Source organism: Podarcis raffonei, chromosome 5 (assembly GCF_027172205.1).
Source record: "Podarcis raffonei isolate rPodRaf1 chromosome 5, rPodRaf1.pri, whole genome shotgun sequence".
In the NCBI taxonomy this organism is placed as follows: domain Eukaryota; kingdom Metazoa; phylum Chordata; class Lepidosauria; order Squamata; family Lacertidae; genus Podarcis; species Podarcis raffonei.
In genome coordinates, this window is record NC_070606.1 from 59,376,729 (window position 1) to 59,403,709 (window position 26,981).

Sequence of the window (26,981 nt, forward strand, 5' to 3'; positions counted from 1 at the left end):
ATGTTCACATGTGATTAACTCACACCTGTCACTCCATGCATCCACACCAGGTAGCTGTAACTGCAGCTTCAGGACAGTAAATGCCATGTTGCTTAAACATGCACATGTGAGAAACTGTTGGGTGTGAACTCCAGTTACTATGTAGAAAGTATATTTGTAGAATAACAATTTCTAAACAAAGAAAAGGCTGCACTATTGCATAACTGTAAACAGTTATATTGAATGACTGAGAGCTAAGACTTGAATAAATTCCACATATTAATGTGAACTGATCAAACAGATATTTGGCAGGTGACCTCTAGTTTCTGAGGACATTATAAGTGTAACCACAGCCTTTCAACTGGTTCTTGAAATGAGAATACACACAATTTTATTTATCTGCTGAAACCACTTACCAGACACCACCTTTTTTGTTTGTTCAGACACCTTCTTTGGAATATCAGCCAGAACTTGCCTTGCCTGCCAGTGCCAGAACCCAGAATAAAGACATATGGAAATGGAAACAAAAGACAAACAACACAGAGATCTCAGAATCACATATGCTCTTATAGTGTTGAACAAAGGGCAAAGCAATGTGAATCAAAAAGGCATTGCAATACATGCTGATTCCAAAGAGGAAGTGGGCTAACAATACCTTCTGAGGATGGGATACAGATACTGAATTGATGGTTTGAGACATAAGGGGAGCCCTGTGGCCCAAGGCTATGATTTATGTTGCTAGGCTCAGTCTGTGGCTCTGCTCCGACTGCACAGCCTCTCCTAGACAGGCCGTCCCTGGCACACTGACACCTGGCATGGGCACTCAGAAAGCCTGCTCTGTGTGGCACACTCTGATTGCGGAGGAGAGAGAAAAGATGGATGGAAGGATGTTACCTTTGCAATGGTGTCCTGAGGGTTTGAGTCTGTCAGATTGGTCAACAGCTGGAGTGGGCGGCTGACATCTGGAACCTGTGGGAACAGATAAAGGGACAATTTATCTATGTATAAGAAATTAAAGTGATGATGCATTGTGTTCTGGGAGGGGTAGGAATCTTTGTGTTTCACTCAAATGTTTACACTGACACAGGTAAGAGCAACGTGGCGTCCACTAAGACGTTTGTATGTTTACGTGCTGGCAAGACCAGACAAACACATCCATGGGCATCTTGTAGACACGCTCCAACGCTGTAGCCAGCCCTCAGCTGAGATTCCACCCTGACATCTTTTGCGCCACCTGACACTGGCTTTAGCCTCTGTCTCAGTAGTGTCACTCAATTAGCTAAGCCCACTTATCCTGAAAGTGGTCTTCTTCCCATGTTCTTTAAAAACCCACCATCCCTTTCCCAAGGTTCTCTGCGCTCCAACCCCATTTTACCGCACTGAGATTGGCCCCAGGCTCCCAGTTCCCCACTCGCACATCCTTGCAAGGCGCACCGCACTCTTTCAAAGTCTGGTTGATATCAGTGCTCAAGGCAGTCAGGTTTTGGTTCAGCTGTTCCTGAAGGTCCCGCAAGTGATTTGTTGACTCATTGACTGCCCGGAGCTCTTTTTCCACAGAGCTAGTCACTGCAATGGACAGAGAAAAAGAGTGAGGAGGAACTTTGCAATCTCCACTCCGGTGACAGATAGTTTTTAGCACAAGTGAATCAAGTGGTGCATAAGTTTTATGAAATAAAATAAAACTAAATAAATAAATTTGTGTACCCCACCCATCTGAGTTCGTTGCCCCAGCCTCTCTGGGTGGCTTCCAACAGAATAAATAAGAACACATCAGAACACCACACACTGAAAGCTTCCTGGGCTGCCTTCAGATGTCTACGGAAGGTCAAATAATTATTTATCTCTTTGACATCTGAAAGGATGGCATTCCACAGGGCGGGCACCACTACCGAGAAGACCCTTTCTGCCTGGTTCCCTGTAACCTCACAGGGAGGGAACCACCAGAAGGCCCTCAGAGCTGGACCTCAATGAACAAATCAAATGCAATTTATTTATTTTGTAAAATTTATATGGCACTTGAATGTAAAAAGAAAGTTAACAAAGATATAAAACAATGAAATTATCAGTGTGTGTGTGTGTGTGTGTGTGTGTACACACACACATACATACAATAAGCTAAAAACCAGAGTAAAAACCCTGTCAACATTCAACATATCATATTTACCTAAACTAAAATGTTTTTAGCAGGTGCCAAAAAGAGCACAACGTAGGCACCTGCCTGATGTCAATAGGCAAGGAGTTCTGAAGTGTGGGGGCTGCCCCACTACAAGATCAATTTCTTACAAATGCAGAACAAATACTATACAGGACCTATAACATTGCCAGTTCCACAGATTGAAGCAGTCACATAAAGAGGGGTAAAAACATAAACAAAACAATGCTTTAAACAAACAAATCAAATTCAGGACACTGAACTGCAGCAATGAGCACTTTTCTCCCAAGCAGGGGCTGGCTATCCTTTGGCCCTCCAGAAGTTGCTGGACTACAGTTCCCATCAGCCCTGATCATTAGCCATGCTGGCTGTGGCTGATGGGGGTTGGAGTCCCAACAACATCTGGAGGGCCAAAAATTCCTGACCCATGCTCTAAACCTTCTTTGTCCTCTGAGCACCTTTGCCTCGCCCTGTGCCACAGTTAAACTGACACACTTTCTGGGCCTCCATCTCTACTACTAGATCCCACAACACACTCTTCGTTAAACAGTAGGTCAGTACCATTGAGAAGATGTTCAGCATCGTCCAGTGCTTCGTTTACTCGTCCACCTATTTGATTCTTGATCTTGTCTCCCAAAGTCTGCCCAATCTCTGCAGAGAAAACATCAGAACAAGAGGATCAACAAGAATGCTTCCCACTATTATGTCAACAATGAACAATGCTTTGGGTATAAACCAACATTCTACAGTAGGATCAGAACTCAGTGATGACTGCGTGGCTGAAGCAGGCCACAAGGGTATAGGAAGGAATTCTGCAGATGACCACTGAACTTTGGGGCAGACTTCTAATTCTCAGGAAATGCTGGGTCTGTATGCAGCTGTCTTGTGTGGTGGAGCACTGAGCTTCCGGTGAACATCTTCTTAGTGAAGACCTTTCCAGGACTGGTCTGACTCTACCCACCCTGGCTGGACACTGTATCTTCCTGAGCAGGAAGAAATATAAAAGGCTACCCATTTCAGCTGAGCCTTGCTTGAGCAACAAAGTCTTCCTGAGCACTGGTGTGTTCACTGAATCCTTCATTCTTCTTTGTTCGTGCCAGCTAGTTTGTCCTCCATTTCTGACTCCCAAACTCTTGGTTTGTCCTCCAGTTGTGGCCTGCTATTTGACCCTGATTCCTGGCTTGCTCCTTGACCACACCTCCACCAATGAGACTGAGTAATTTCAGTTGATTTCCAAACTTGAGGCCTGCTTTTTTTGCCTCACTCACTCAAGATTTAAACAACACAGATTGTGGCCAGTGGCAGAAACTCACCTTGCAGGCTCTGATTGGCTTGCTTCAGTGGCACCGAACTGGAGTCAATTATGTCATTAATCTCCTGTGAAGAACCAGGAAAGTGATGAAATACAGTATGCTCTGCAGGGGAGGGGGCAGCAAGCGGGATCAAGATCCTGAACATATTTATGGTCATGGATATGAAATTATAAGGACAACAGCATGGTGTGCATTGCTTGAACACAGAGGACTCAAAAGTGCCCATTGTACTGAAGTGCATTGCTTCCGCATTGTCTCACTCCCCAGTTTTACACCAATCCAGTTGAAAAGATTTCTTTGAACTCCTGAATCACTGCCAATTAGAATACATCTTTCCACAATACTTAATTGATGTTTGATTTAATTGATGTTTGTTTTCTATGAAATAGCATTATATAAATAGCCTAAATAAATAAATATTGTGTAGAAAGTCTACAAAATAAGCCCTAAAGACTACCATCCTGTGTACACTTACTGGGAAATCAGTCCCCTTTGAGCACTAATTTCGACATAAAAAACACACTTAGGTTTGTCCTGCAAAAATATATGTGGAACTTCATAACGGATCACAGCTTAGAAGTAAGTGTTCATGAGTATCTTCCACCATAGAGGCAAATACTATTTGCAAAAAAATTGAGGAACCGAACATACGAAATTGACTACCATCTAATTCTGCAGGTGAAGAGACACTGAAGCCATAGCCAACCCAACATTTTGTGGACTGAGAGCACAACTGCAGTTATTTTGCCTCCAGGTCTGGTGGGTGTTTCTATCCAGACCAGCTCCTGCCAATCCCCATAGTTAAGCATGAGTTAAAAAGATATTTCAGGCACATGCAGGTTTTGCAAATGGTTTCCCAAAGAACAGTTTAATTCACTATTCAGAAACAGCTCTAGGAAGTTAGCAGGGCATGATATATTGGTCCCTGTGTTTCTTGTGGGAGCTGCCTTCAGTGGGAGGTACCATTAAACCAATATACCTCGGTAAACAATGTAGCTCAGCACCATTTTGATAATTCTTCTGTGTTAACAGCAAAGCATGCTTGTGCCTTCCAGTACTATGAACAGTTTGTGCTGCTGTTTAAACGAGTATATTTTTATATCCTTATCAAAGCAGATATGGAAAGCAAGTGCCTGAGAAGGCACTGAAGTCCAGAACTACCAAGATGACTCCTGTAGCCCTGTCATGATCCCAGAATTCACCTTGTACCTGTGCTTGAAAAGCCATGGACCTCTATTCCTGGCACAGGATTCTTCCTCAGGTATCATATGATCCAGTTTCCCTTGCTAACTGATAGTGGCTAAGTAGTTTTCCATGGCCACTGAAGTGTTGAAAGTGCAGATTTAGGGCATGTCAGTGGGATAATGGCCGCTAAACAGTGCTATGATGCTCATAAGAAGTAGATCATTGGAGGCTGGAGGTAGGGATACAGAGGTGCATTTCTGGGGAACAGGGCAAGGCATATGGAGGCTGGTGTAGGAAACAAGCAGAGGAAGAGGAAGAGGAAGAACACCTGACTATGTAGGCAGGGCAGTAGAAGCGATCATACATGGAGGATAGGAGGACAATACAAAAGACACCTGCCTGCAGAAAGGAAGCAGGGGAAGGCGCATAATACAGCTTATAGACTATATACCTTAGGGATAGAGTTCAGGAACATGAACAGGTTGTCCATTGTATTGTTCAAAGTGACGAAGCCTCCACTGATTCCCTGTGATATCTGACGGTTGCTGACATACGCACAAATATCCCCAGCCCTGCAGTGAAGGAAGCAGGCAGAGTTGAGAGGACAACTCTTCATACTGAACTTGCTTCTCCTTTTCCTCAAAGAGGAAAAGCTAGTAATATCATGCAACCAGTCAAAAAGCATAACCAACAAAGTTGTGACTTATTTATGAAGTGTCTTGTTTGACATTGTGCCATTTTGGGGGGAGCAAATGTGGGATACAGTGTAAGCAATGTGAGCAGGTAATGAGAGCCAGTGTGGTGTAGTGGTTAAGAGTGGTAGATTCGTAATCTGGGGAACCGGGTTCGCGTCTCCGCTCCTCCACATGCAGCTGCTGGGTGACCTTGGGCTAGCCACACTTCTATGAAGTCTCTCAGCCCCACTCACCCCACAGAGTGGGGAGAATGTTAGCCGTTTTGAGACTCCTTCGGGTAGTGATAAAGCGGGATATCAAATCCAAACTCTTCTTCTTCTCTATACCTACTGGTACCCCCGCAAAGGCAGCAGTAAAACTGCAGCATGTGACTTGCATGTCTGTGTGATTCGTCTCCAACTATTTACTCTGTAGCGCCCACTCTGTGCTTGCAACACATTGTAATCTTGAATGTATAGGTTGATTTTGGGGGTGCCTCGTGGATGCACTCCCCTTGCCCCTGGTCAGAGGTTAATCCAGGTCACTTTTTGATCCATTCCAAGTTTATGATACAGTGGTACCTCGCAAGACAAATGCCTCGTAAGACGAAAAACTCGCAAGACGAAAGAGTTTTTCGTTTTTTGAGTTACTTCGCAAGACGAATTTCCCTATGGGCTTGCTTCGCAAGACGAAAACGTCTTGCGAGTTTGTTTCCTTTTTCTTAAAACCGTTAATACCCAGGGAATCCGTGCTTCGCAAGACGAAAAATTCGCAAGACAAAAAAACTCGCAGAACAAATTAATTTCGTCTTGCGAGGTACCACTGTACTGAAATAATTCAGCACTTCATAGGCACCCTGGGTTCCCTCGAGTCTGCAAGAACCTCCTTAGAACTAGTGCAAGGACAAATGGTGCAGAAAGGGCTCTGGCAGTTGCTTGTGCCTGTGGTGGCATGCTCCAGAGTAAAAGCCAGCCATGCCACAGAAGGCTCCTGGGAGTCTCCCTTCACACATTTATGCTCATGTGCCTCAAGGTTAATTAGTGACCGGCTGCTCAGACTTGAACCATGTGCTGAATTGATAGGAACAGTGATGCTGGAGGTCAAGTCTGACTGGAAATAGTGTCATTCATCATTTCCCCTGGACTCCAATGTAACTCTGTAGTTGTTCAGTGAGGAGATATACTTGCTTGAGAACTGGCAAGAATTAAGGCCTACTTTGATCATACTGCACTGCTAAACGTCTCTAGTGGCTGATCTCCCAGCTCCCCAAAGGTTTGGAAACTCAATCTCTGCTGCCAGAGCTACTAACCTCAACTTTTCATTTCACACAGTAGAAGTAGCTTACAAGCACAGTGTAAATTCCTGTTGGGCCTCCCTGCAGGGACCATCCCATCCTCCCTCAGCTCCAAGAAGCCATTCCTTTGCACAAGACCATCATAAAAGGCTGTGGGCAGACTTAAAAGTGATGCCAAGTAGACAAATAAATTGTCTCATTTAAACTAGACCTGCAGCCACTATGTGTACAACATCAGCACATAAGAGAAGTGCCCACCTGGCCTACAAACATAGTACATGCAGGTGAGACAAGCCAATTCATATCAGACAGCTAAGCAGGTGCATCTTGCTTGAAATTGGGTCTGAATGGCAGTAGCTGTATAGTTGGGGGCTGCTCCATCACCTGACCTCCTGTCCAGCTGAGTTACCAGGATGGAGGGTGGGAGGTAAGGTCAGCATGTTGCAAGCATGCTGGCAGAAGCACCAGATTGGCTCCACTGGTGCATTTGCACTGCACCAACCTCATCCCTCAAGGGGCGCGGGTGGCGCTGTGGGTTAAACCACAGAGCCTAGGACTTGCTGATCAGAAGGTCGGCAGTTCGAATCCCCACGACGGGGTGAGCTCCCGTTGCTCGGTCCCAGCTCCTGCCAACCTAGCAGTTCGAAAGCATGTCAAAGTGCAAGTAGATAAATAGGTACCACTCCAGCGGGAAAGTAAACAGTGTTTCTGTGCGCTGCTCTGGTTCACCAGAAGCGGCTTAGTCATGCTGGCCACATGACCAGCTGTACGCCAGCTTCCTCTGCCAGTAAAGTGAGATGAGCGCCGCAACCCCAGAGTCTTCCGCGACTGGACCTAATGGTCAGGGGTCCCTTTACCTTTACCTTTAACCTCATCCCTCAGCCACTCTGTCGCAGTATGCTGTACTGACTCAGCCAGAGGGAAGTCAGGTGAGCAGCACAGCCTCACCACTACTGCTGAACAGACTGGAATAAACTCCTTGCTGAACTGGTCACAGCAATAACCCACTCCCGCACTGTTCGTTGATGCTCAGTATAGTACTCAACTCACACGAGAATGGTAGAGACAGCTAGCAGGAATGCAAATAATGTCCGCCTCTTGCAATTGGTGTTTTTCACCTGCTTCTGGTACATGGAGCCACCGCAGTGCCCACAGCAGCGGCAGCAGCAGAAGAACAAACCCACCAGGGGCACAAGGATGATGAAAAGAAGACCAATGACAAGGCAAACGAGGAAGCCTGCTTGGTATACAAACACCTAGAGATGGGGAGGGGAGGAGAGAAGAAAACAAACAGACACAGTAGTCAGCTAGTATGGTCATTCAAAGACGCTGACACCTGCCTGCCCCAAAATAAAAGGGTGAAGGGCTCAGCACAGGGTGGTCCCCAAGAGTCCACTGATGGTTCTTCTTCAAAAACAATCTGGATTTATTAGAATGTTTTCTTGGCCATGTACTGGACATGAAGTTTGTTATTCTGGAGTCCACTTTGCTCATCTAGAGGTAGCGACCTAGCAGCATATACCAGGGCTTATAGGCTTCTATCCCTGCTCCTGCATTCCTGGCAAGGATCAGGCTGCTCTTGTTAGTCATCAGGGTATATGTGTGCTTGCACAGGGCATTGAGGTCTTGCACACGAGCTTCAAAAGTTCCCACCCAGTCACACATAATCACAGGTCCAGTAATCCCTATGAACAATGTGGCTGTGGATGCTCAGACCTCAGAAGGCCTTCCCTCCTTAGCCTTCCAGGATAATGTAAACAGCGCATGCTAGCACCAAAAGTGTACTGGGAAGGCATGGCACTGTCTAGGCAAGCTTGGCCTAATCTGATCCTCCAAACCAGGGTTTTCTTCTTCTCTAGCACTCTCCTTCCAACGCCCCAGCTGTCCTGAAATAGGGGCCATCATGCATCCCCGAGTCCCTATCAGAATCTTTACTGGGTTTATGAAGCTTGCAGAGAGCAACTGAGAATATTTTCATTTGTACTGTTTGTTTGTTTGTTTGTTTGTTTGTTTGTTTGTTTGTTTAGACACTGACTACATTTGACTTCTGGGTGAAGTGTCAACCTTTTGGTGTTTGCTGAGCCTACCATACCAACATTTCCTTTTCAACCCTGCCCAGGTTCACCAACTGCCACCCACTAGCCTCTGAGTTCCATGAGCCAATACAAAAAATAAATAAATCACCTCTTTATACACTGCTGGGTCTGTGAAATTAGCCTGGCGCTGGATCAGGCGAGTCAGAAGATCTGAGGAGAAGAACAGAGGGGTCAGCAGTGGCAGGGAGGGGAAAGAGGGAATATACCATCACCTACCTTACTGGACATTTGTGCATCACTCAACACTGAGATCTCTTTGGAAATTCCTACCCGTAGCCTACATTACCAGGATGAGACCCTATTTTCTCCAGCTGTCCTTCTCCAAAGCTCTCCTGCTATAACCCATTTGAATGACTCTATGCACATCACATATGAAATTTCTTTCTCTCTTTTTATTTTGTGCCATGTGCATAAACATTATGCTGATAGAAAAGAAACTTTCCCCCCCTTTGCAGCCCAAGTTAAGCAATACCCCACTTTACCACTAAGGGGTGCCATACTGTATGGTTAGCAAACATGGCCTCTGAGCTTCAACAGCTCTGAAGAGGAAAATGCTGTAGAAAACAGACCAGACCTTCAGGCTTGTGAGGTTTACTTGGTTTTAAGTGGAACCCTGAGATCCATCACCCAGAGCCTAATGCAAAATACATGTGCTTAGCATTCAATAATTCTGAGCCTATGTTCCTTCCACACAAAAATTCACACCAAGCTACCCCAAGCTTGTTTCATTTCAACAATATAATTTGGAGAAAAGGGATCTTTTTGCTGCCACAAAACAATTGGCAGTTGGAAACCCTTGCTGATCTACTGCAAATCACTCAAAGATCTACCTGTAAAGCTAAATCTGCCTTCTGCCCACTCTGATCTAGCAGGTAAAAACGTAAGTGCCTAAGATGAGCCTCGCTAAACCAGGCCAACAGCCCACCTATGTATTCTTCTCCCACTACTGAGCAGCTGGTTTTAGCCTGTAAACATATGGGACTGAGAATATCAGTTTCTCCAGGTTTTAGGTAAAACTAGCAGGCTTGAAGGGACACGGGTGGTGCTGTGGTCTAAACCACCTGTAGTGACTTTGGGTGGTATTCAACTGAATTTTACCTACTGAAATGAACAAATGTGACTAAGTTAGGTTCATTCACTTCAACGGGTCTACCCTGAGTAAAACTTTGTTGAATGCCTCCCTTTGTTATGCAAGCAGGTAAGACTCATCTGGGGCTCCAGTACTTTGGCCACCTCATGAGAAGAGAAGACTCCCTGGAGAAGACACTGATGCTGGGAAAGATGGAGGGCACAAGGAGAAGGGGGTGACAGAGGATGAGATGGCTGGATAGTGTTCTCGAAGCCACAAACATGAGTCTGACCAAACTGCGGGAGGTAGTGGAGGACAGAGGTGCCTGGCGTGCTCTGGTCCATGGGGTCACGAAGAGTCGGACACGACTAAACGACTAAACACACAAGACTCATCATTATACACAATCAGATTTAAAACCCAGGAAAAAGAAAAATGCACTGACAGTAAATTGAGATGTGATTCACAGAATTACATAAACACAAATAAGCAGTGTTGAGCCTCGAAGGCTGGAGGCGAAAGACTATGGGGCTATGACACCAGGATATGATCTAACTATTAGTCTGCAGGGTAGCATTACTGAACGGGAAGTTCCTGCATTAACAAAAGTTGTGGGCGGCGGGGTGTGTGTGTGTGTGTGTGTGTGTGTGTGTGTGTGTGGAGATTAACAGCAGCACTTTTCCTGAGCAACGGAAACACAGCGACTAGTTCTGGTGCTTTCATTATAAAGTTGCGAGGAGTTTTCAAGAAGAACAAGATGTAAAAAGCACTGGAAAGCACAGAAACATCAAAAAGCAAGTCAGAGTCCATTTTATGCTGAATATTTATCTAAATATAGCAAGAAGTATGCCAAGGCTCAGGTCTGGCTAAGGACAAGCTGACTGACTGGAAACTGGACACGGGTGGCGCTGTGGGTTAAACCACAGAGCCTAGAACTTGCCGATCAGAAGGTTGGCGGTTTGAATCCCCGCGACAGGGTGAGCTCCCATTGCTTGGTCCCTGCTCCTGCCAACCTAGCAGTTCGAAAGCACATCAAAAGTGCAAGTAGATAAATAGGTACCGCTCCGGTGGGAAGGTAAACGGCATTTCTGTACGCTGCTCTGGTTCGCCAGAAGCGGCTTAGTCATGCTGGCCACATGACCCAGAAGCTGTACGCTGGCTCCCTCAGCCAATAAAGCGAGATGAGTGCCGCAACCTCAGAGTCGGTCACGACTGGACCTAATGGTCAGGGGTCCCTTTACCTTTACCTTATGCCAAGGCTCAGGTCTGGCTGAGGACAAGCTGACGGACTGGAAATTGGAATCTCTATTGACAGTATGGAGTGGTATGGAGACAGGAGAGGAGATGGAGAAAGAGTCTCTGCCACATGTCCAATACAAACCAGTGTGTGCATACCTCACACCAGAGAGGGTCAGGAAGCTTTTCTCTTCATTGGATAGAATGGCCTTATAAATGTGTGCAAACAACCAGACCACAGAGCAGACTTAGAAAGTTAAATCGGAGCCAAGGCCTGCATGCACAGGACACACACACACACACAATGCCCAGGGCTCCATTTTGGAGTGTGTAAAATAACAACAAAGCATAGGGGTGCCTCCAGGGAGGAAAGCACAGTGAGCTTCAAAGACCTTACTCTCTGCCTCTCATAGCTGAGGATACTTTCCAAGACTGTTTAACATTTTATACTAATCGTTCAGCATTTGAGTGCATGAGGCAGTGTCCATTAGCTGTCGCTACAAAGAGGCAAGCAAACTGGACTCTACTAACCAGGCAGGCTGCAGGCTACCAGTGGTGGACCAGTGCCCATAAGGATGACCTCAAGGGATAGGAACCCTTTTGGTTTCTTCCCTTAGGGGAAACATTAGGGGAGCAAAGAATGCAACCCCATGAAAGTATCAGATAGATGATGAAAGGCCCCTGAGAGAGAGGCAGGGAAGTGAAGATATCCCAGGGTGAAAAACGAGAAGGAAGGGAAGGTGGGATTAAGAGCTAGTTCTGTATACAGAAAAGTATGTGCATTTGTACACTATTCCTGCACTTTAGATATCCTGCAGGTTTTCCCCTCCCATATTTATCAAGGGGCTATTGTTCTTAGATATGCGCTATGTTCTATAGTTGCACCTGAGATTAGTAGGCAATAACTCTGTTGAGTTGTGATATTCACTGCTGGGAAGACATTGTGTATAATTTAACATTGCTGCTTAGTATGTCTTGCTCATAAAGTATTATGTACTATTATATATTCTACACTACAATTCGTAATACGCAATAATTGGTATGTATATAAACTGTTTTTTTATTGTATGGATATTTAGTAACATATTGACATATATTGCTTATTATGTTCTACACTGTAAATCACCCTGTGGTCATTTGATGAAGGGCAGTACAATGGTACCTCGGGTTACATACGCTTCAGGTTACATACGCTTCAGGTTACACACTCCACTAAGCCAGAAATAGTGCTTCAGGTTAAGAACTTTGCTTCAGGATAAGAACAGAAATCAGGCTCTGGCGGCATGGCAGCAGCAGGAGGCCCCTTTAGCTAAAGTGATGCTTCAGGTTAAGAACAATTTCAGGTTAAGTACAGACATCCAGAACGAATTAAGTACTTAACCCGAGGTACCACTGTATATAAATTAATAAAGAAATGTAAAAATAAATAAATAAACTGCTACTAAGAAAATTCAGCATGCAACTCTTCTTGAGAAACTGGGGGGATGGGCATGGCTTTCAGTACGGCTCTCTGCTAGGCTTGAACCCCAGTTCCTCTGCCTCCAAGAAAGTACAGGCTGTAGCCATCTTAGAAAATATGACTGTGATTAAATCATCAGAACATCAATAAATGGCACAGTATTCTTAGCAGTATTGCAACAAAGGCAGCGATTTTTAGCCCTCATGCCAGAGAAGCTGGGAAATGCAACCACAAAAATAAAGAAACCACATCATAAAAGAACATAAAAGGTCAAAATGTGTAAACCCTGACTCATGATATTTGAACGCCCAGAGTGGACAATGGCCCCACACAACTTGAGGACGTGGCTCTGAACCAAGCCTTAAAAAACTTTATAATGCTTACTGTGGACCCATGTGGATTTCGGAAGAGAAGATTGCAACAAGAGGTGCTGTCATCCAGGACTCTGCGGCACAGTTCACACCTGTGAGCCGGGCTCCTGGTTTATTCCTCCCAGACAAGCCACGAGTGGTAAGCCACAGAACAAGCCTTGGCTGCAGCTCGTGGCTTTTCTGGATTGAGACAAACTGTGAGGTTCAGATGTAACCCTAAGCCAAACCATAGCTTGCAGCAGGAAGGCAGAAAGAGCAAAGCAGCTTGCACTTTTCTTTCCAGTAACCTGAATGTTTGCTCATCTGTGCCAAGCCACTATTTGGTTTAGTGTGATGTATAATGGGCCACAGAGTCCTTGGTGACAGCACTTCTTGTTCCTCCCTCCCAAGACATCTACTTTCCCCTTCCAGTTCCTCCTTCCTGGTCCCATTTGCCATCTCTCTTGGCTCCATTCTTTCCCTTCCTCCTCCCCGCCCCCCAAACACACTTCTCTCTTCTGCATCTAGGAATCAGATCACCTGGGAAATTTTTTTTAAAGATAAGTTAATGATTGACTGAAGCTGGAACAGCTCCCTTGCTGCAACCAGTTATATTGGTACCCATGCATTCTATGAAGAGTGCCATTCCAGCCAAAGTGGGTGGAGTGCTGACATCAAACGAATATTCCTATCTGCTTTGAATATTCCTATCTGCTTCGGCTTCCCTTGATGACCTGTTAAATCCCATTGCCCTCCCAAGGCTTGGGATAAAATAGCTCAATTCCTCACTCCCTCTGCCCCACACTTCTTACAGAGGACTTAAGGGTACAATTTTCCTGTGGAATCCATTCTCTGCCTAGTTTATGCAGCCACCAGGGGCCACATCTAATCTTGATGAAAGGTATATTTTAAAAAATCACTACTGAGGGCATCAGGGGTTTATGATGGAAGGACAGAAAAATATGCCGGGGTGTCTATTTTTGGCTGGGTTCTGCAGTTTGGCAAAGTCCATGCTAATGGCTCTTCAGCTCTTCAGGTTGCAAACGTGCTGCACAGTGAAGTACTGCCTAACCAGTCTTTGTATAACTATGTGAGACTGCCAACAAAAACATGGAGATCAATAGACTGATCCAGTTGACATAATTGGACTGCCAGCAAACATCTGAGAGAGTCTCCCACCAAAACCTCTTGAGTAAACTTAGCAGTCATGGGATAAGAGAACAGGTCTGCTTATGGAATGGCAAGTGATCAAACAATCAAAAGCAGAAGGAATAAACAAATGAGGGAAATAAGCCATGAAGGCCACCCTGAAGGACTTTCTATTGTGAGAAGCAATATTTAACTTGTTGACAAATTATCTGGAGGCAGGTATGAGATTTGCAAATGACTGCCAAAATATTCAGCACAGTAAAATCCTAAGGAGACTGTTAGGTACTCCAAAAGGATCCCTCAAAACTGTGAAGGGACAGCAAAATGACAGATATTTGGTTCTTATGCTGTGTAGCATATGTGATCTGGACAATAAAACCCAACATTTCACAGATAGACTGGTGGGTTCCTGAACTGGCCATAGTTAGCCAAATTTAGGGACTGTGGCAGTTAATTCATTGCAAATATAAACCCAGCAGGGAGCACCAACAATGGCAGCAAATGCCATGTTAGAAGCTGTTAGGAATGGTTCTGAAAATGAAATGTTTCCCCGCACACCTCATTCGGCCCTTATACAGCTTTTTAAAAGCATTGCATCTTTTAATGACTATTAGCTACAATGGCTAAATGGAACCTTGCTTGTGAGAGGCAAAGGGAACTCAGGCCCAGGGGCAAAATATTTTCCTCCAAGCCTCTCTATCTCACAGTCAGAACCCTTCCCAGGCCACAGCCCTCGTTGGCTCTCCTCTGCAGACCTAATACTTTTGCCTGGCTGGAATGAGCCCCTGAACTCTGGTAACACCTCTTGCCTGCCTGGATGGATGAAAGAGAGTTTGAGTGCATGTTAGGAAAATAGCCTTATCTAGGAAAAGTAATATTTGCATTAATTGCTCTACCCACGTGTGCCTTTTTCCACACCCATTACTGGCATGCAACCCTTGGAAGGTTGCCTGGAAGGGAATGTGGCCCCAGGACTGACAATGCACCCCCCCCAAGCAATAAACCTCTGAATACCATATATGGGGACCAACAACAAAGAGGAAGCTTTTGGCTTCATCCCTTACCTGAAGCATCCAAGATGGCCAGTCTTGGAAGCAGACCTAGCTAGACCTTCAAACTAATCCAGCATGGCTGTTCTTAGGCTGGACCTTGTTCATTTCCCCCCCTTTACATTTCACGTGCCCCAAAAATACATTATGAAAACCTGTATTCCTGTACATACACCTAAACTTAAAACAGTATACATCTGCTTTTAAAAAAAAAAATCTTATTAAGTGATCCATGAGTTGGAACTGGTCTTTGCTTTTCTGGAGAATTTGTGGATGAAGTAAGGCTCCAACATTTCCCAGCAAAGGTATCTTTGTGCTTTGTTCCTCTTGCCAGTCTTAATTTGTGAGTCAATTTTTCCCATAAGGGCAGGGATCTTATTCATACCTAAACAATTTGATGGTTTGAAGGTCAAAAGGGGCACCAATCCTCACTAGCTATTACAAACCATTAAATTGTGACTAGCTAAACAAACAACAAACCTTTAAATTGTGACTAGCTAAATCATTGATTTTAGGAATCTGTCTGTGTCTGGTCTTTAAAGGAGCAGGAGTCAGTAACTGTTGGGAAGGTCATGAAGTTAAGGTTGCTGACCACAAACAGAACATGAGTCAGCATGCAACACACTGCTACAAAAAGAGGAACCAACAACGTTTTAAGTTGCATCACAAGAAGATAAGAAATCATAATCTCAGGGCCTTCTTCGTGATTATCCCAGATAACACAGCCTACCTCAAGGCCAAACTAGATGAAGCAAAGGCTGCCACGCTTCTTTAATCATGTCTCCCTCCTATTCATATATAACACAGAGAATGAGGGACATTTTTAAATGAAAAGGCCATGCTGGTGGTGTCAGGTGACCTGTGCTCTGACCTCAGAGAGCCTTTAGCTGTAGTTATCCATGCTCTGGTAACTTCCAGGTTTGACTACTGCATAGGACTGTATGTGGGGCTGCATTTGAAGGCTGCCTGTAAACTGCAATTATATGCATAGCTGTCAACATTTCCCTTTTTTTAAGGAAATTCCCTTATTCCGAATAGGATTCCTCGCAAGAAAAGGGAAAAGTTGACAGCTATGATTATATGTGAAATGGGCAGAGATGCAATTAAACAAATCATTGGTAGTGAGGGGCCATTTGTATTTTCTGTCACCGGAACCAACATGTCTCTGGATAATCCCTCTCTCCTTCTCGCCAGAGACCTCTAAGACCTTCTGCTGGAGTTTTACATGAAAGTCTGGCGCCATTTATTAGAAAGCATGACACAGCTTGGAGGTTTATCATGCAAAATGCATATGGGCAGGCTGAAAGTTAGTTATGTGGCTCCTCTTAATCTGCACAAAGACGTATACAGAAACAGGAGTGGGTGTGGACTTTTGTTTTGCTGCAGGGTGCCTGCTGCTTCCCTCTGCCTTCCCTCCTCAAAGGACACACACAGTAGTTATAAACTAGGTGCCTATTGTCTCCTGTGCTTCAGACACCATTTTCTTTTTGTGTTGTTTTCTCAAGTGCCTGCATGAATAAGTCATCAAACATTTGTTCAGCAATTTATTTTTCTTTTTAAGAATTTTTTTTTTTACACTTAAAAAAACCTGTTCTGGCGATTGGCACAGGAGCCTGAAACAAGCAAGCAGGCAAATGGAGCAAGGGGAGAAATAAAAGCCACATTCCTGTGCCCACTTACACAGGAGCATTTCCCATTAAGCTCACTGGAGCTTACTTCTGCACAGACATGCACAGAATTGCACTGCATGCTGTTCTCTCAGTAGATATGAAGACTCTCCAAAGGTTGGCTCATATTTTTTCAACATTTGAGGAAGGAATATTGCACAATAAACACACCCAGCAGCTAATGGTATGTGGCTTCTATCTGCCAGACTCACTGATGTGTAAATTACGGTATGCCCCATCATCTCCTCCACCCACTTTTTAGTCATACTGTCACAAGCATGGACTCCGAAAACAAAACACACAATATCTCATCCTAGCGTAGTAAAATACAGTTTTCTGGTTGTATCTAAAGTCATCCCCTTAGTACAAGAATTTCCACAAGTGTAATGGGAATTCCTCTCCCTCTTGTCTACACACCCACAAATCTGTTCCGGGGTTTTCCCCAATCCTAAAGAACAGATTGTGGGTGTACATAGGGAGAGGCAGTCCTGCTGTACAGGTGGGACTCCACACACTAACAGGCCAACTTTGCAGGGTACAGGCCTTTGTCTCCAGCACTAGGTAGACAGTATATCCCTGTATTGTGCCATAGCAAGGTACTGGAAACTCAAATGTTGTTTGCCATCCACACCTCTTATCAGTTATCAATTCTTGTCTCATCCTGGGAAAGTTGTCAACTGCAACATCTATCCCAAAGGCAACTTCTCAGTACATGCAGGTCCTGCTATCTAAACACAATGTGTTCCCTGAAATCGTTTGTTTGACGAGCATTTGAATAACAATTCATTGATCTCCATTTATTCCTATGGGGAAATTTATAACGCATTCCTGATCATTGAATTTTGACTCCCCCCACCCCCGCAAAAATCAAACCAGGAAATCCCTCTGCAAAATGCACTCTGATTTGTCCCATCTCCTCTCTCCAACAAGCAAACAAGGAAGGAAAAAATGCTCTCGGTTCTGATATCTAAATCTGTGATGTGTACAGCAAGGTTCAGGTGTTAATTCCTCATATTCAATAAGTGAATATTCACCTAGTGGGTGTTTGGAAAGTGGGATCTGTGTGCATAATGGAGAAAATAAGCTGTTGATCACAGTCTTTGGAGAAGATATGTTTTCCCTTCACAGGCTCATAACCCAATTTTATTCTGTACCACAGTAGCCCTTGATAATAGGGAAGACCTGGTCTGGCAAAACCTGCCTTGCTATACCACTTACCTGCTGGGAAGGTGTTGGGTTGTACCATCCCTAGGAAGGAGTGCACCATACTGTACAAGCCCAGCAGACCACCACTTGGGCCAGTGGGCTGTGGGTGATATTGAGGTTGTGTGAAGTTTTGCAGAGCCATCTTGGTAGTGGAAATGAGGGCCCTTTTAAAGTTCCTGGGCAAGCTCAGAAAGATCCTGAGGAGCTTCAGATCATTTCCTTCACAGGAATCCCTGCCCGTGCAGTGCCCGAGAAGGACAGCTGGCCTCTGCAATGGTTTCTTTTCACCCTTCCCTTGGATGCAAAGGATTTGAGAATTTTGCCCCACCAGACCAGGGAGCTCAACTGCCTGCCTGCAATAAAGCAAAGGTGTTAGTGAGTTGGTGTAGCTCAGAAGTCAACCAGGAAAAGACTGCAGTGGGGGGGGGGTGGACATGAAATAGCACCAACTTCCTTGTCCAAGTTGGGATGTGGGTGGATAATGTAGTCCACAGGGATGTTCTGGAGTTAGGACAGAGGACACAGAGGTGAAAATAAGAGGCCCTTAATGCAATCCACAAGCTCATGCCCTTAACTCCCTCCTCACCCAATTTTAGCCAAATCATGCCACCCCATAACCTTCAAACAGTAGCTTAGGGGGCTGGCACAGAAGGTTAGGAGGCATATGCCCTACCTGTCATCTGAATACTTCCACCTTCCCCTCTGCCAACCTCAGTATATGGGCAAGAGCACAGCAAGAAAATACAAGGAAAGGAAGACTTCAGGAGTTCAAACACTGACCATGATGCAGCAGGGCCCAGTATTGCAGTCATGTCGATGAGTTCATTATTTTCTAACAACTTGTCCCAAGTTGGGGCCCTTCATACGCTTTGGACTACAACTCCCATTAGCCTCTGTGCTGGCTGGAACCGATAGGAATTGCAGTCCAAAACATCTGAAGGGCACCAGGCTGGGGTAGGCTGCTTTAGAATTAAAGCACAACAAAGCCATTTTTGAACCTTACCTTTATGATCACCCCCAAAATGGTTTGAACAACACTGGCTGCAGAGCTGCATCACCCAAATGAATTGTTCGGTTAGCAAACCTTTTCTGAGATGGAACGTGGCAAGTGATTTGTTATCATCACCATCACCACTGGATCTCTATGTATTTACCGGCAGTCGCTGCCTGACAAACCAAAATCCAACAGGTGACGCATTTTCCAGCGTAGAATTCAGCGGGGAGGGGACAACTTTATGTGCTTATTTTCTGCCTTCCTGAACTACAGAGTTCATTGGAGAAAAATAATCATGTCAACAGCACGTTTGCGCTTTTAGAGGACTGCACATGAGCCTAGATAACTATTCTAGCTAAAGGCTGGAAATATTGTCCCTCTGAATATTACTTGGAAGGAGAGCGATGAAAGCAGGACAGAAGCTTTAGCTGAGATTCCTGCATGGCAGGGGGTTGGACTGGATGACCCTCGGGATCCCTTCCAGATTCAAAGCTGATGTGGAAGCTTTCCGGGGCCCCAGGATCATGGGGGGGGGGGCGCAGAAACAGGTGGCCGGACGAGATGAGCCTCTGGCCTGACTCGGGGCCGGAGCATTTCTCAGGTCCTTACGAAGCCCATGGCAGAAACGGAGCCTCTTTCGCGCCAAACTCGAGCCTCTACCACTCCAAGAACTAACATCCCAGACAGCAGCCCCCTACTCAGGAAACACCAGCCAAAACCAAGAGGCGAAGCCAAAAGGATGAAACACACTGGCCGTCCCATCCGTCCCACCCTCCAAGCGACCCTCCCGGAAAGTCCTTCTCACCGAAAATTCTCCTCACCTGCGGCGCCCCAACGAGGCAGCACGGAGGAGGAGGAGGAAGTAAGCGGCGCTGCCGCCGGCGCCACGGAGCTCAGCACCGGCTGTGAGGGAGGCACGGACTCGCCCTCTCCGCGCCACGCCAGGCTCCGGAGACCCGCCAAGCGCCACTGTCCGCCGCCCGGGAGGGAGTTAGGAAAGTCTCAACTTCTCCTCGCGCGCGCGCGCTCCGACTCCCTCCCCTCAGCCCGCCCGACAGATCCCACGCTTGGTCGCGCTCAGGCCGGGGAGAGGCAGATGGATTCAGAAAGCCGCCCAAACCACGCGCGCCTGAGGAAGGGGGGGGATTAGCCTCACCTGCCGCTGCCCCCTCGCGGACACTGGGGGGCGCGGGAGAAGGAGAGCAAAGGCTACAACGAGGGCGCTCCGTCGGGCGCCGGTGCCCATAGCGGATTTCTCTCGGCGTGGAGCGAGGGGGCTGGACCCTGGAGAACAGCCTCACCTCCTTTCCAGTCCCCGCCCTGCCCTCCCTTCCGTTCCCCGGCCCGCCTGTCGGCCGCTTTCTCTCGGTCGGTGCTCTGGCCCCTCCCAGCTGCCCGTGCCCCCTCCCCGGCCCGGGAGCAAGCCAGGACATCCGCGCGCAACCCCTGCGCCCCCAAGGCCACCCCAGGCTCCCAAAGGCCGGAGCCCGCGGGAAACTCTTGAGCGCAGCCCCTTGCAGACTCGGGAGCTTTGGAGACTCTTAGATGCTCAAGGGAAGAGGGCGGGAGGTCCGGACAGATGGAGAATTGGATACTTCCCCAACTCACCAGACTGTTTCTGTCTCTCCCCCGTGCGCAAGATGGTTCCTCAGCAACTTTGTTTTTCTGCATTTCCAGCTCTTTTATTCATTTATATTTATTAAAATATTTTTATGCAGTTAAAACCAATACATTAAAAAACCCTCTAATAAACACAGTAATAAAGCTTTCCAATGGCTATTTTCAATAAAACACTAAACACAAAACTTTATTCTTTTTACTATTCACTTTGTGAAATGAATGGTTATTAGTTTTATCTGTAGCTAGCGTTGTACTGAATATACAGTAATTAAGGATTTTCTTCCATTATACATTATTATTATATTATTATTGAAGAAAAAAGCTTGTACACCACGCTGGATGGACATTATAATAATAGCATAATAATGTTCTTAACCCACACACTAAATATTATTACAAACTGCCTGATCCTAGCTAGATTTTAATATCTCCAAAGAGTGTAAATCCGTAAGTTGTACTGGGTATGTATCTTCTAGATCTTTATTCTCAATGTACGTTTGTTCACCTCTCGGATATTTTATGATCAAGGGGGTTATCAGTTTTTATTTTAAAATCATAAATAATAGCACTGGAGAGGATCTGTTATTAGTGGCTAGGAAACAAATGAGCCAAAAGGCAAGTCTTTAACTGACTGTGAATGCACACAACTGTTCTGTGGGCTTTGTGCATATGCTACCTTCAGGAGGTCTGCTTTTTGTAAACACTGTGGCACTCTCCTGCAAATATGGGGAGTGTCTTGAATGTGCAAAAACTCTTACCTAGTCTGTATTTTGCTGCCACGCTATTCGGGTTGGGATCACCAAATCTGATTAACATTATTATTAGGGTTGTCTTTGCCATTATGGATGAAATTGTGGGTCTTCCTCACACAGTGGATTTTAAGCTACCAAGTTGTCAAGTGTTAATTATGTTACCATAGGGCTTCCATTTGCATTTTCTGCCTCCGCTACCAAATATCAGGCCGCCTTTTAATATTATTATTCCCAAAATAAGATAATCTATCAAAATGTAATCATTCTTTTCACCCTTCCCTCATCCTCAAGTTTATTTAATTCCACACTTCTTCCCCTTGGATTCCATCTCTGGTAATAATTTCTTACCATTTGAGAGCCAGCGTGTGGTCGTAGTCATCTTAGACCCGGGAGACCAGTGCTTAAACCCCCACTCATCCGTGAAAACCACTGGGTGACCTTAGGCCAGGCTCTGTCACTCAGACTTGCCTACTTCACAAGAGAGCGGAAGAAGGGTGTATACCACCACCTTCAGCTCCTTGGAAAAAAGGTGGGTTATAAAGGTAATAATTTAAAAATATGTAAGTAAATTTATGTACAACTTCATCTATAAATTATTTATAAACAGACAGAAACTACGTATAGCCGTCGTCATCATTGTTTATTTGTATATCACTTTTTGGCACAAAGGTCAGTTGTCTTTTCATTAATACAATTTCAATACTTTTTAAATTTTGATACACCCCTATAATTAATAGAAATCATCTGTTCCCAGTTTCAAATTGGAAACCTATATTTGTTTGCAAAACATCTGTGATTTATGGGAAAGTATCCAAAGAGAAAAGGCAAATGGTAGCAGAATTGAGGGAAATGACAAAATCTAAAAACATTGTTGAAGGAAGGTTTGCTATGAGTTTCATATAAGGGTTACAGACCCTTCAGGTTACAGACTCCGCTAACCCAGAAATATTACCTCGGGTTAAGAACTTTGCTTCAGGATGAGAACAGAAATTGTGCGGCGGCGGCAGCGGGAGGCCCCATTAGCTAAAGTGGTGCTTCAGGTTAAGAACAGACCTCCAGAACAAATTAAGTTCTTAACCTGAGGTACCATTGTATACTACTTTTCAGGTAGAACTCACAAGTTTACATAGTATTACAAAAACAATAAGCATCAATTAAAAGCTGTACAGTAAAACAGAAAAGACAAACAATGGAGGAAGCTTGTTTTTTTCATGCTGCATTTTTTATCCAGGTTCTCTTGCAGAAAGCGCCATCTCACCTGGAATGCTGGGACGTGGATACGGTAAGGCACCAAGATGTTTCTGCTGCTTTCCAAAGCCTCTCAGGCCAATAATGTTATTGGAAGCCCATTATAGTGAAGTTGTCTGCTGATTGTGTAGTTCAGCCCTTGGTGATTGTGATTACTGTACAAAATAACTCTGGAAGGAATAGTTATTCAGGATGAATAGTTGCATGGAATGCAAGAGTGTAATGCTATGCATGCAGAATTTAAAGTTTTTCAAACTATGGAAGAAGACTTAGGCATGTGGCACACTACCGTACTTCTCATTAAAGTGGTTCATCATGGTAAGTTGTTCAGGCTACTGGGAAATGGGGGAGGGGGAGAGATGGAGATTTAAATGTTAAGCAAACATTCAGGAACCTTCAGGAACCACTTGTTGACATTTCAGTTCCCATTTTATCGGTTTTGTGTGGCTGACATTTTCTGGGTTTTTATTGGTAAACATGTTTGCATAGACAAGTACATAATCTGGATGATGGGACATAAACCATACTTTAGAATGGAACATCTTACCTTGTGACTGAAGAAGATAGCTCTTTAAATAGATTTTGCTGTTCAGTGATTTGGTTAATATTTTTCTTGGCAATGCCAGAAAGCTATTGCCAGGAGATGTAATGTTATTAGTGCAATCTTGTTATACTTACAATACTGAATTGATGTGGTTTTGGGTATGGTGTTATATTGGCTATTCTGTTGTGACTGTGAAATTGTGAAATTGTTGGTTGGTTTTGAGATGTCTTCCTGTTTTCTTTGTCATAAACCTCTTCATACAATTCTTTTCTGTGGAAAGGTGGCATACAAATAAGATGGTGATGAGACTGAACCCCATAGAAAGTCATTATCTAATATTAGGTGTTTTTTAAAAAAACAACAACAAAAGGGAACATTTCTATGGTGAAGACTGACAGAGAAACTATGTTGTTTGGGACAGAGGGGCATTTTAAGCTGAGCCTGATGGGACTTGTAGTTAGGTTTGCCACCTGTCCTGTATAATACAGGATTATCCTGCATTTCAATTTAAAATGCTATGTCCTGTATTGATACAGTTATATCTTGTATTTCAGGAATTCTTTCTCTCTCTGCCAAATTAGGCATCCTCACGAAATGCATGTCCGTGAAAGGTCATTTATTTAAACTCTGGGTAGCCAAGTGAAGACAGATTTTAAAATTCATGCGCATGTTTGTGTGTTACAAATTCCAGAAGGGCAATCTGGTTAGGCTGCAATAGATTGCAATGGATTGGTCTGAAGTCACTTCATCACCAGATGGGGGAAAAATCTCCCGCAACCACCCCACCCTGCCCTGTCCTATATTTTGCCAGAATGAAGGTGGCAACACTACTACTAGTAGTAGTACAAATTGTAGTCCAAAATAGCTGAGGGCACCAGGTTGGTGAAGGCTGTATGATTACAACAAGCTGCAGCTGGAGTGATATAGTACCCTGGGTTGACCTGGCATGCTGTATAATAATGGATTGTGCCTTGGTGAATCCCAGGCTTGGCTGCATGTAGGCAGGGCAGCTAGCAGTAAGCTTAGAGCAACTGAGAGGAGCTGAGAGGCAGAACCAAAAAAAGGAAGCCACGCCTGAGCAAGGCCTGGGTGTTGTGTGGGAATGCTGCTTGAGTGAAAACTGCAGGCACTGTGGGGAAGCATTTGGTGGAACAATGAGTTGAAGGAGACAGCAGAATAACATAAAAGCACTAGAAGTCATAATTAAAAGTAAAAGCCTAATAGTACTGATTTCCTTTATCAACTTTACAGTTAGATTATTAACTGACACAATTGGCTGTTGCTTGTTCACCTTATCTTTAGTAAGTATTTAATGGTATACTGTATGAGTTGTTGGGTAACATATTTGATATTTTGTTACCAACTCCAATTCCTCTTAGAAGAAAAGCAGTTTCTTACTATCATGCACTCAAGGCTTGTTAAATAATATTTTGATTTCCTTTAATTGCTGCTGTCTCTGCCTGTTTCCAGAGCAAAAAAGAAAAGCTAAGCCTGTAATCCAATGCTCATTTATTTGGAAATAAGTTCCATTAAATAAAGTGGGATTTTCTTCAGAGTAAACATGACCAGAATCTGCTGGCATGTTTGCTCAACCGAACCCCTTACTGGCCCTGTCACAAATGTTCTCGAGTATTAAAGTGTGCTCTGGCCCCCAAAAGCTTATGCCACAATATGTTTGTTAGTCTCCCCATGGTCTGAGTGACACTCTCTTGAATAGCAGACATGGCAGGGCATGAGGCTGTGTCAGAGCACTAACTCAGAGGGTTTCAGAAAGACTTCAGTTCCTACCTATAATAGGCATAATAAGCTAAAGACATAAACAAACATTGCAATAACCTTCCTGTATTTTAAAGCCTAAGTAACAATCTCCAGCTGTGACACCGAAGTGAGATCGGCTGCTGACATGTTGTCCCTCGACTTTCCATTTTATGCAACTAGTAGAAGTTGATGTACGCTTCAATACATCAGCAACAGTGAATAAGTTAGGGGAGTGATGCAGGCCCAGTTTTTACTATACCAGACAGGTTCACTCTGAGATTTGAATCTATTGTTTACTATGGATTGCAATTCTTTATATCCCAATCGTTCAGAATATAAATCCTACCTAGTCAGCTCGCAAGTAACATTCAATTACATATGTTTAAAACACAATAAAAAATATACACAGATTAAAAACACATCAGGATCCTTCCCACTGGGCAGTTAAGGGTAGATTTCCAAGGGGGAGGAGCAGGCCCTGAGGGGGCCATTCCTTACAGATACTGTAAAGCTATATGAGCATCACAGTCTTGCAGTTTGAGTTGGCGAGAGAGTGACTCAGGGTGACTGGGGCAAGGTGAGAGGGTTTTGAGTCAGAGCTCAGTATGTTTCCATATAAAACTGTATGTCACAAATTCAAAAATGAAGGGACTTCTTGGAGTAATCTTTCTGAAACTGATGTCATCCATTGTAGTTTTCGGAAGTATGGTGCACAGGGATAAGCTTGATTAGACCGAAAGTTTTGTTCCATTAGCAAAAGGATACGTAAAAACTAATTATTTTGTGAGGATAGAGCTTTCCCACATTGCTCCTTTGCTGTAGTAATGTAAACTCAGGGAGGAGCTACTGATTTCTTCGCTAGGCCTTTCCGCTCCTCCTGTGAAAGGAACCAGGCCCACCCTTCTCCTAAATCAAACACCCTCAGAGGGTTCATAGCACCTCATTTCCGGCTGCTAAAGCTATCCCTAGTGGAGGCTGGGGAATGAGGAATTTCTGACAGGAAACTTCCTTGTTAAAGAGCTAAGGGTGCCTTGGGGTAGACTGAAGCAGCCGCCTGGGAGTCTGGACTCCTGCTTTATCCTTCCAGAGGGACATTCCTTAGCAAGCAGCTCACGCCTCAGGGGAACAGAATTGTTTTGCAAAAACAAACAGCCCCAACACTGGGATTCAACAAAGATTGCCAGACCAAAGATGCTGCTTTGCTTGCTTGAAGCTTGTCCTTTGCCCTAGATTAGAAAGATACATATGACTGAAACTGGCCTATTTTGCCAGATAAACCCCTCCCCCATGAGAAAAGATCCAGTTTCTGAAATGGCCAATGGTAGAAATGCAATAAATTCACTTGCTGAAATTCCCACAGCTATTAAATGGGCAGCAGCCTCTCCTGTTTTGCCTCTGGCCACTCTAGGAACTATCAAGGAGTTGGGGTTTTTTTATTGAATATGCTGGCGGGCAGGGAGAGAGAGAGAGAACAAAAGCCCCCAAGGGTCTGACTAGGCATGGATTGTTGTCTTGGAGTCCTGGGGTGAAGCGACTGGAGTCCTGAACTAGGACCAGAGAGACCAAGGTTCAAATCTCAACTCAGCCCATAAGACCCCTAGGGGCCAAGAGTGCTTCCGGGTGCCCGAATAAAATTTTGAGGGGGCCGGGGGGGGGACCAAAGTTGATGGGCATTGCCATTCAAATGGTGTGCCATTCAAATTAATTATGAGGGATGGGGCTTACCTGCCACCCCCATATTTTATTCAAGTTGGCACCCCTGAGCCTCAGCCACAAAGATCACTGGGTGACCTTCAGCCAGTCACAGTCTTTCCATCTATCCTAGCTGTCAGGGATGTTGTGAAGGTAAAAACAAAATGGGTAGGAAGAGGCATGTATGCCACCTTGAACACCTTGGAGGAAGCGGTGGGATAGAAATACATTTTGGAATTGAAATTCCATCTTTAATATACGGCAATCGTGTGCTTCCATGTGGCGAGAGAGACAGGGTCAGCACAATTCTTCTTCTCTGGCGATCACTCGTAGCCGAGTAAGATTGCCTTCCATAAACACAGTTTTAACAATGAGTCCGTGGGATGGGTTTTTGGAAGACAGCTGTGCGTGAATTTGTTTTATGTGTGTAGATAAGTGCATGCTGATCAACGCACAGTCTTTGCAGTAGGGCTCTGTTCCAATGGCACGAGTAGT

At 44.7% G+C, this 26,981-nt stretch overlaps 1 protein-coding gene across 4 annotated transcripts in view; it reads right to left on the bottom strand.

Annotated features, from left to right (window-relative positions):
• Positions 1-20,186, bottom strand: part of LOC128414331 (prominin-1-A-like) — a 34,247-nt gene extending 14,061 nt beyond the window's left edge. Inside the window, exons 1-10 of one of the 4 annotated variants that reach the window (XM_053389455.1) lie at positions 20,029-20,186; positions 17,891-18,231; positions 8,782-8,843; positions 7,648-7,853; positions 5,081-5,201; positions 3,445-3,508; positions 2,693-2,782; positions 1,355-1,545; positions 874-948; positions 396-459 (exon numbers count right to left, since the gene is read on the bottom strand). In XM_053389455.1, coding sequence (XP_053245430.1) covers positions 396-459; positions 874-948; positions 1,355-1,545; positions 2,693-2,782; positions 3,445-3,508; positions 5,081-5,201; positions 7,648-7,853; positions 8,782-8,843; positions 17,891-18,020 — 1,003 coding nt within the window. In that variant the 5' untranslated portion in view covers positions 18,021-18,231; positions 20,029-20,186. Of the gene's footprint in view, positions 1-395; positions 460-873; positions 949-1,354; positions 1,546-2,692; positions 2,783-3,444; positions 3,509-5,080; positions 5,202-7,647; positions 7,854-8,781; positions 8,844-17,890; positions 18,232-18,551; positions 18,576-19,677; positions 20,000-20,028 lie in introns of those variants that run through there. The other 3 variants (XM_053389457.1, XM_053389458.1, XM_053389459.1) reach the window with 3 other exon arrangements.
• Positions 20,187-26,981: the final 6,795 nt, after the last annotated feature.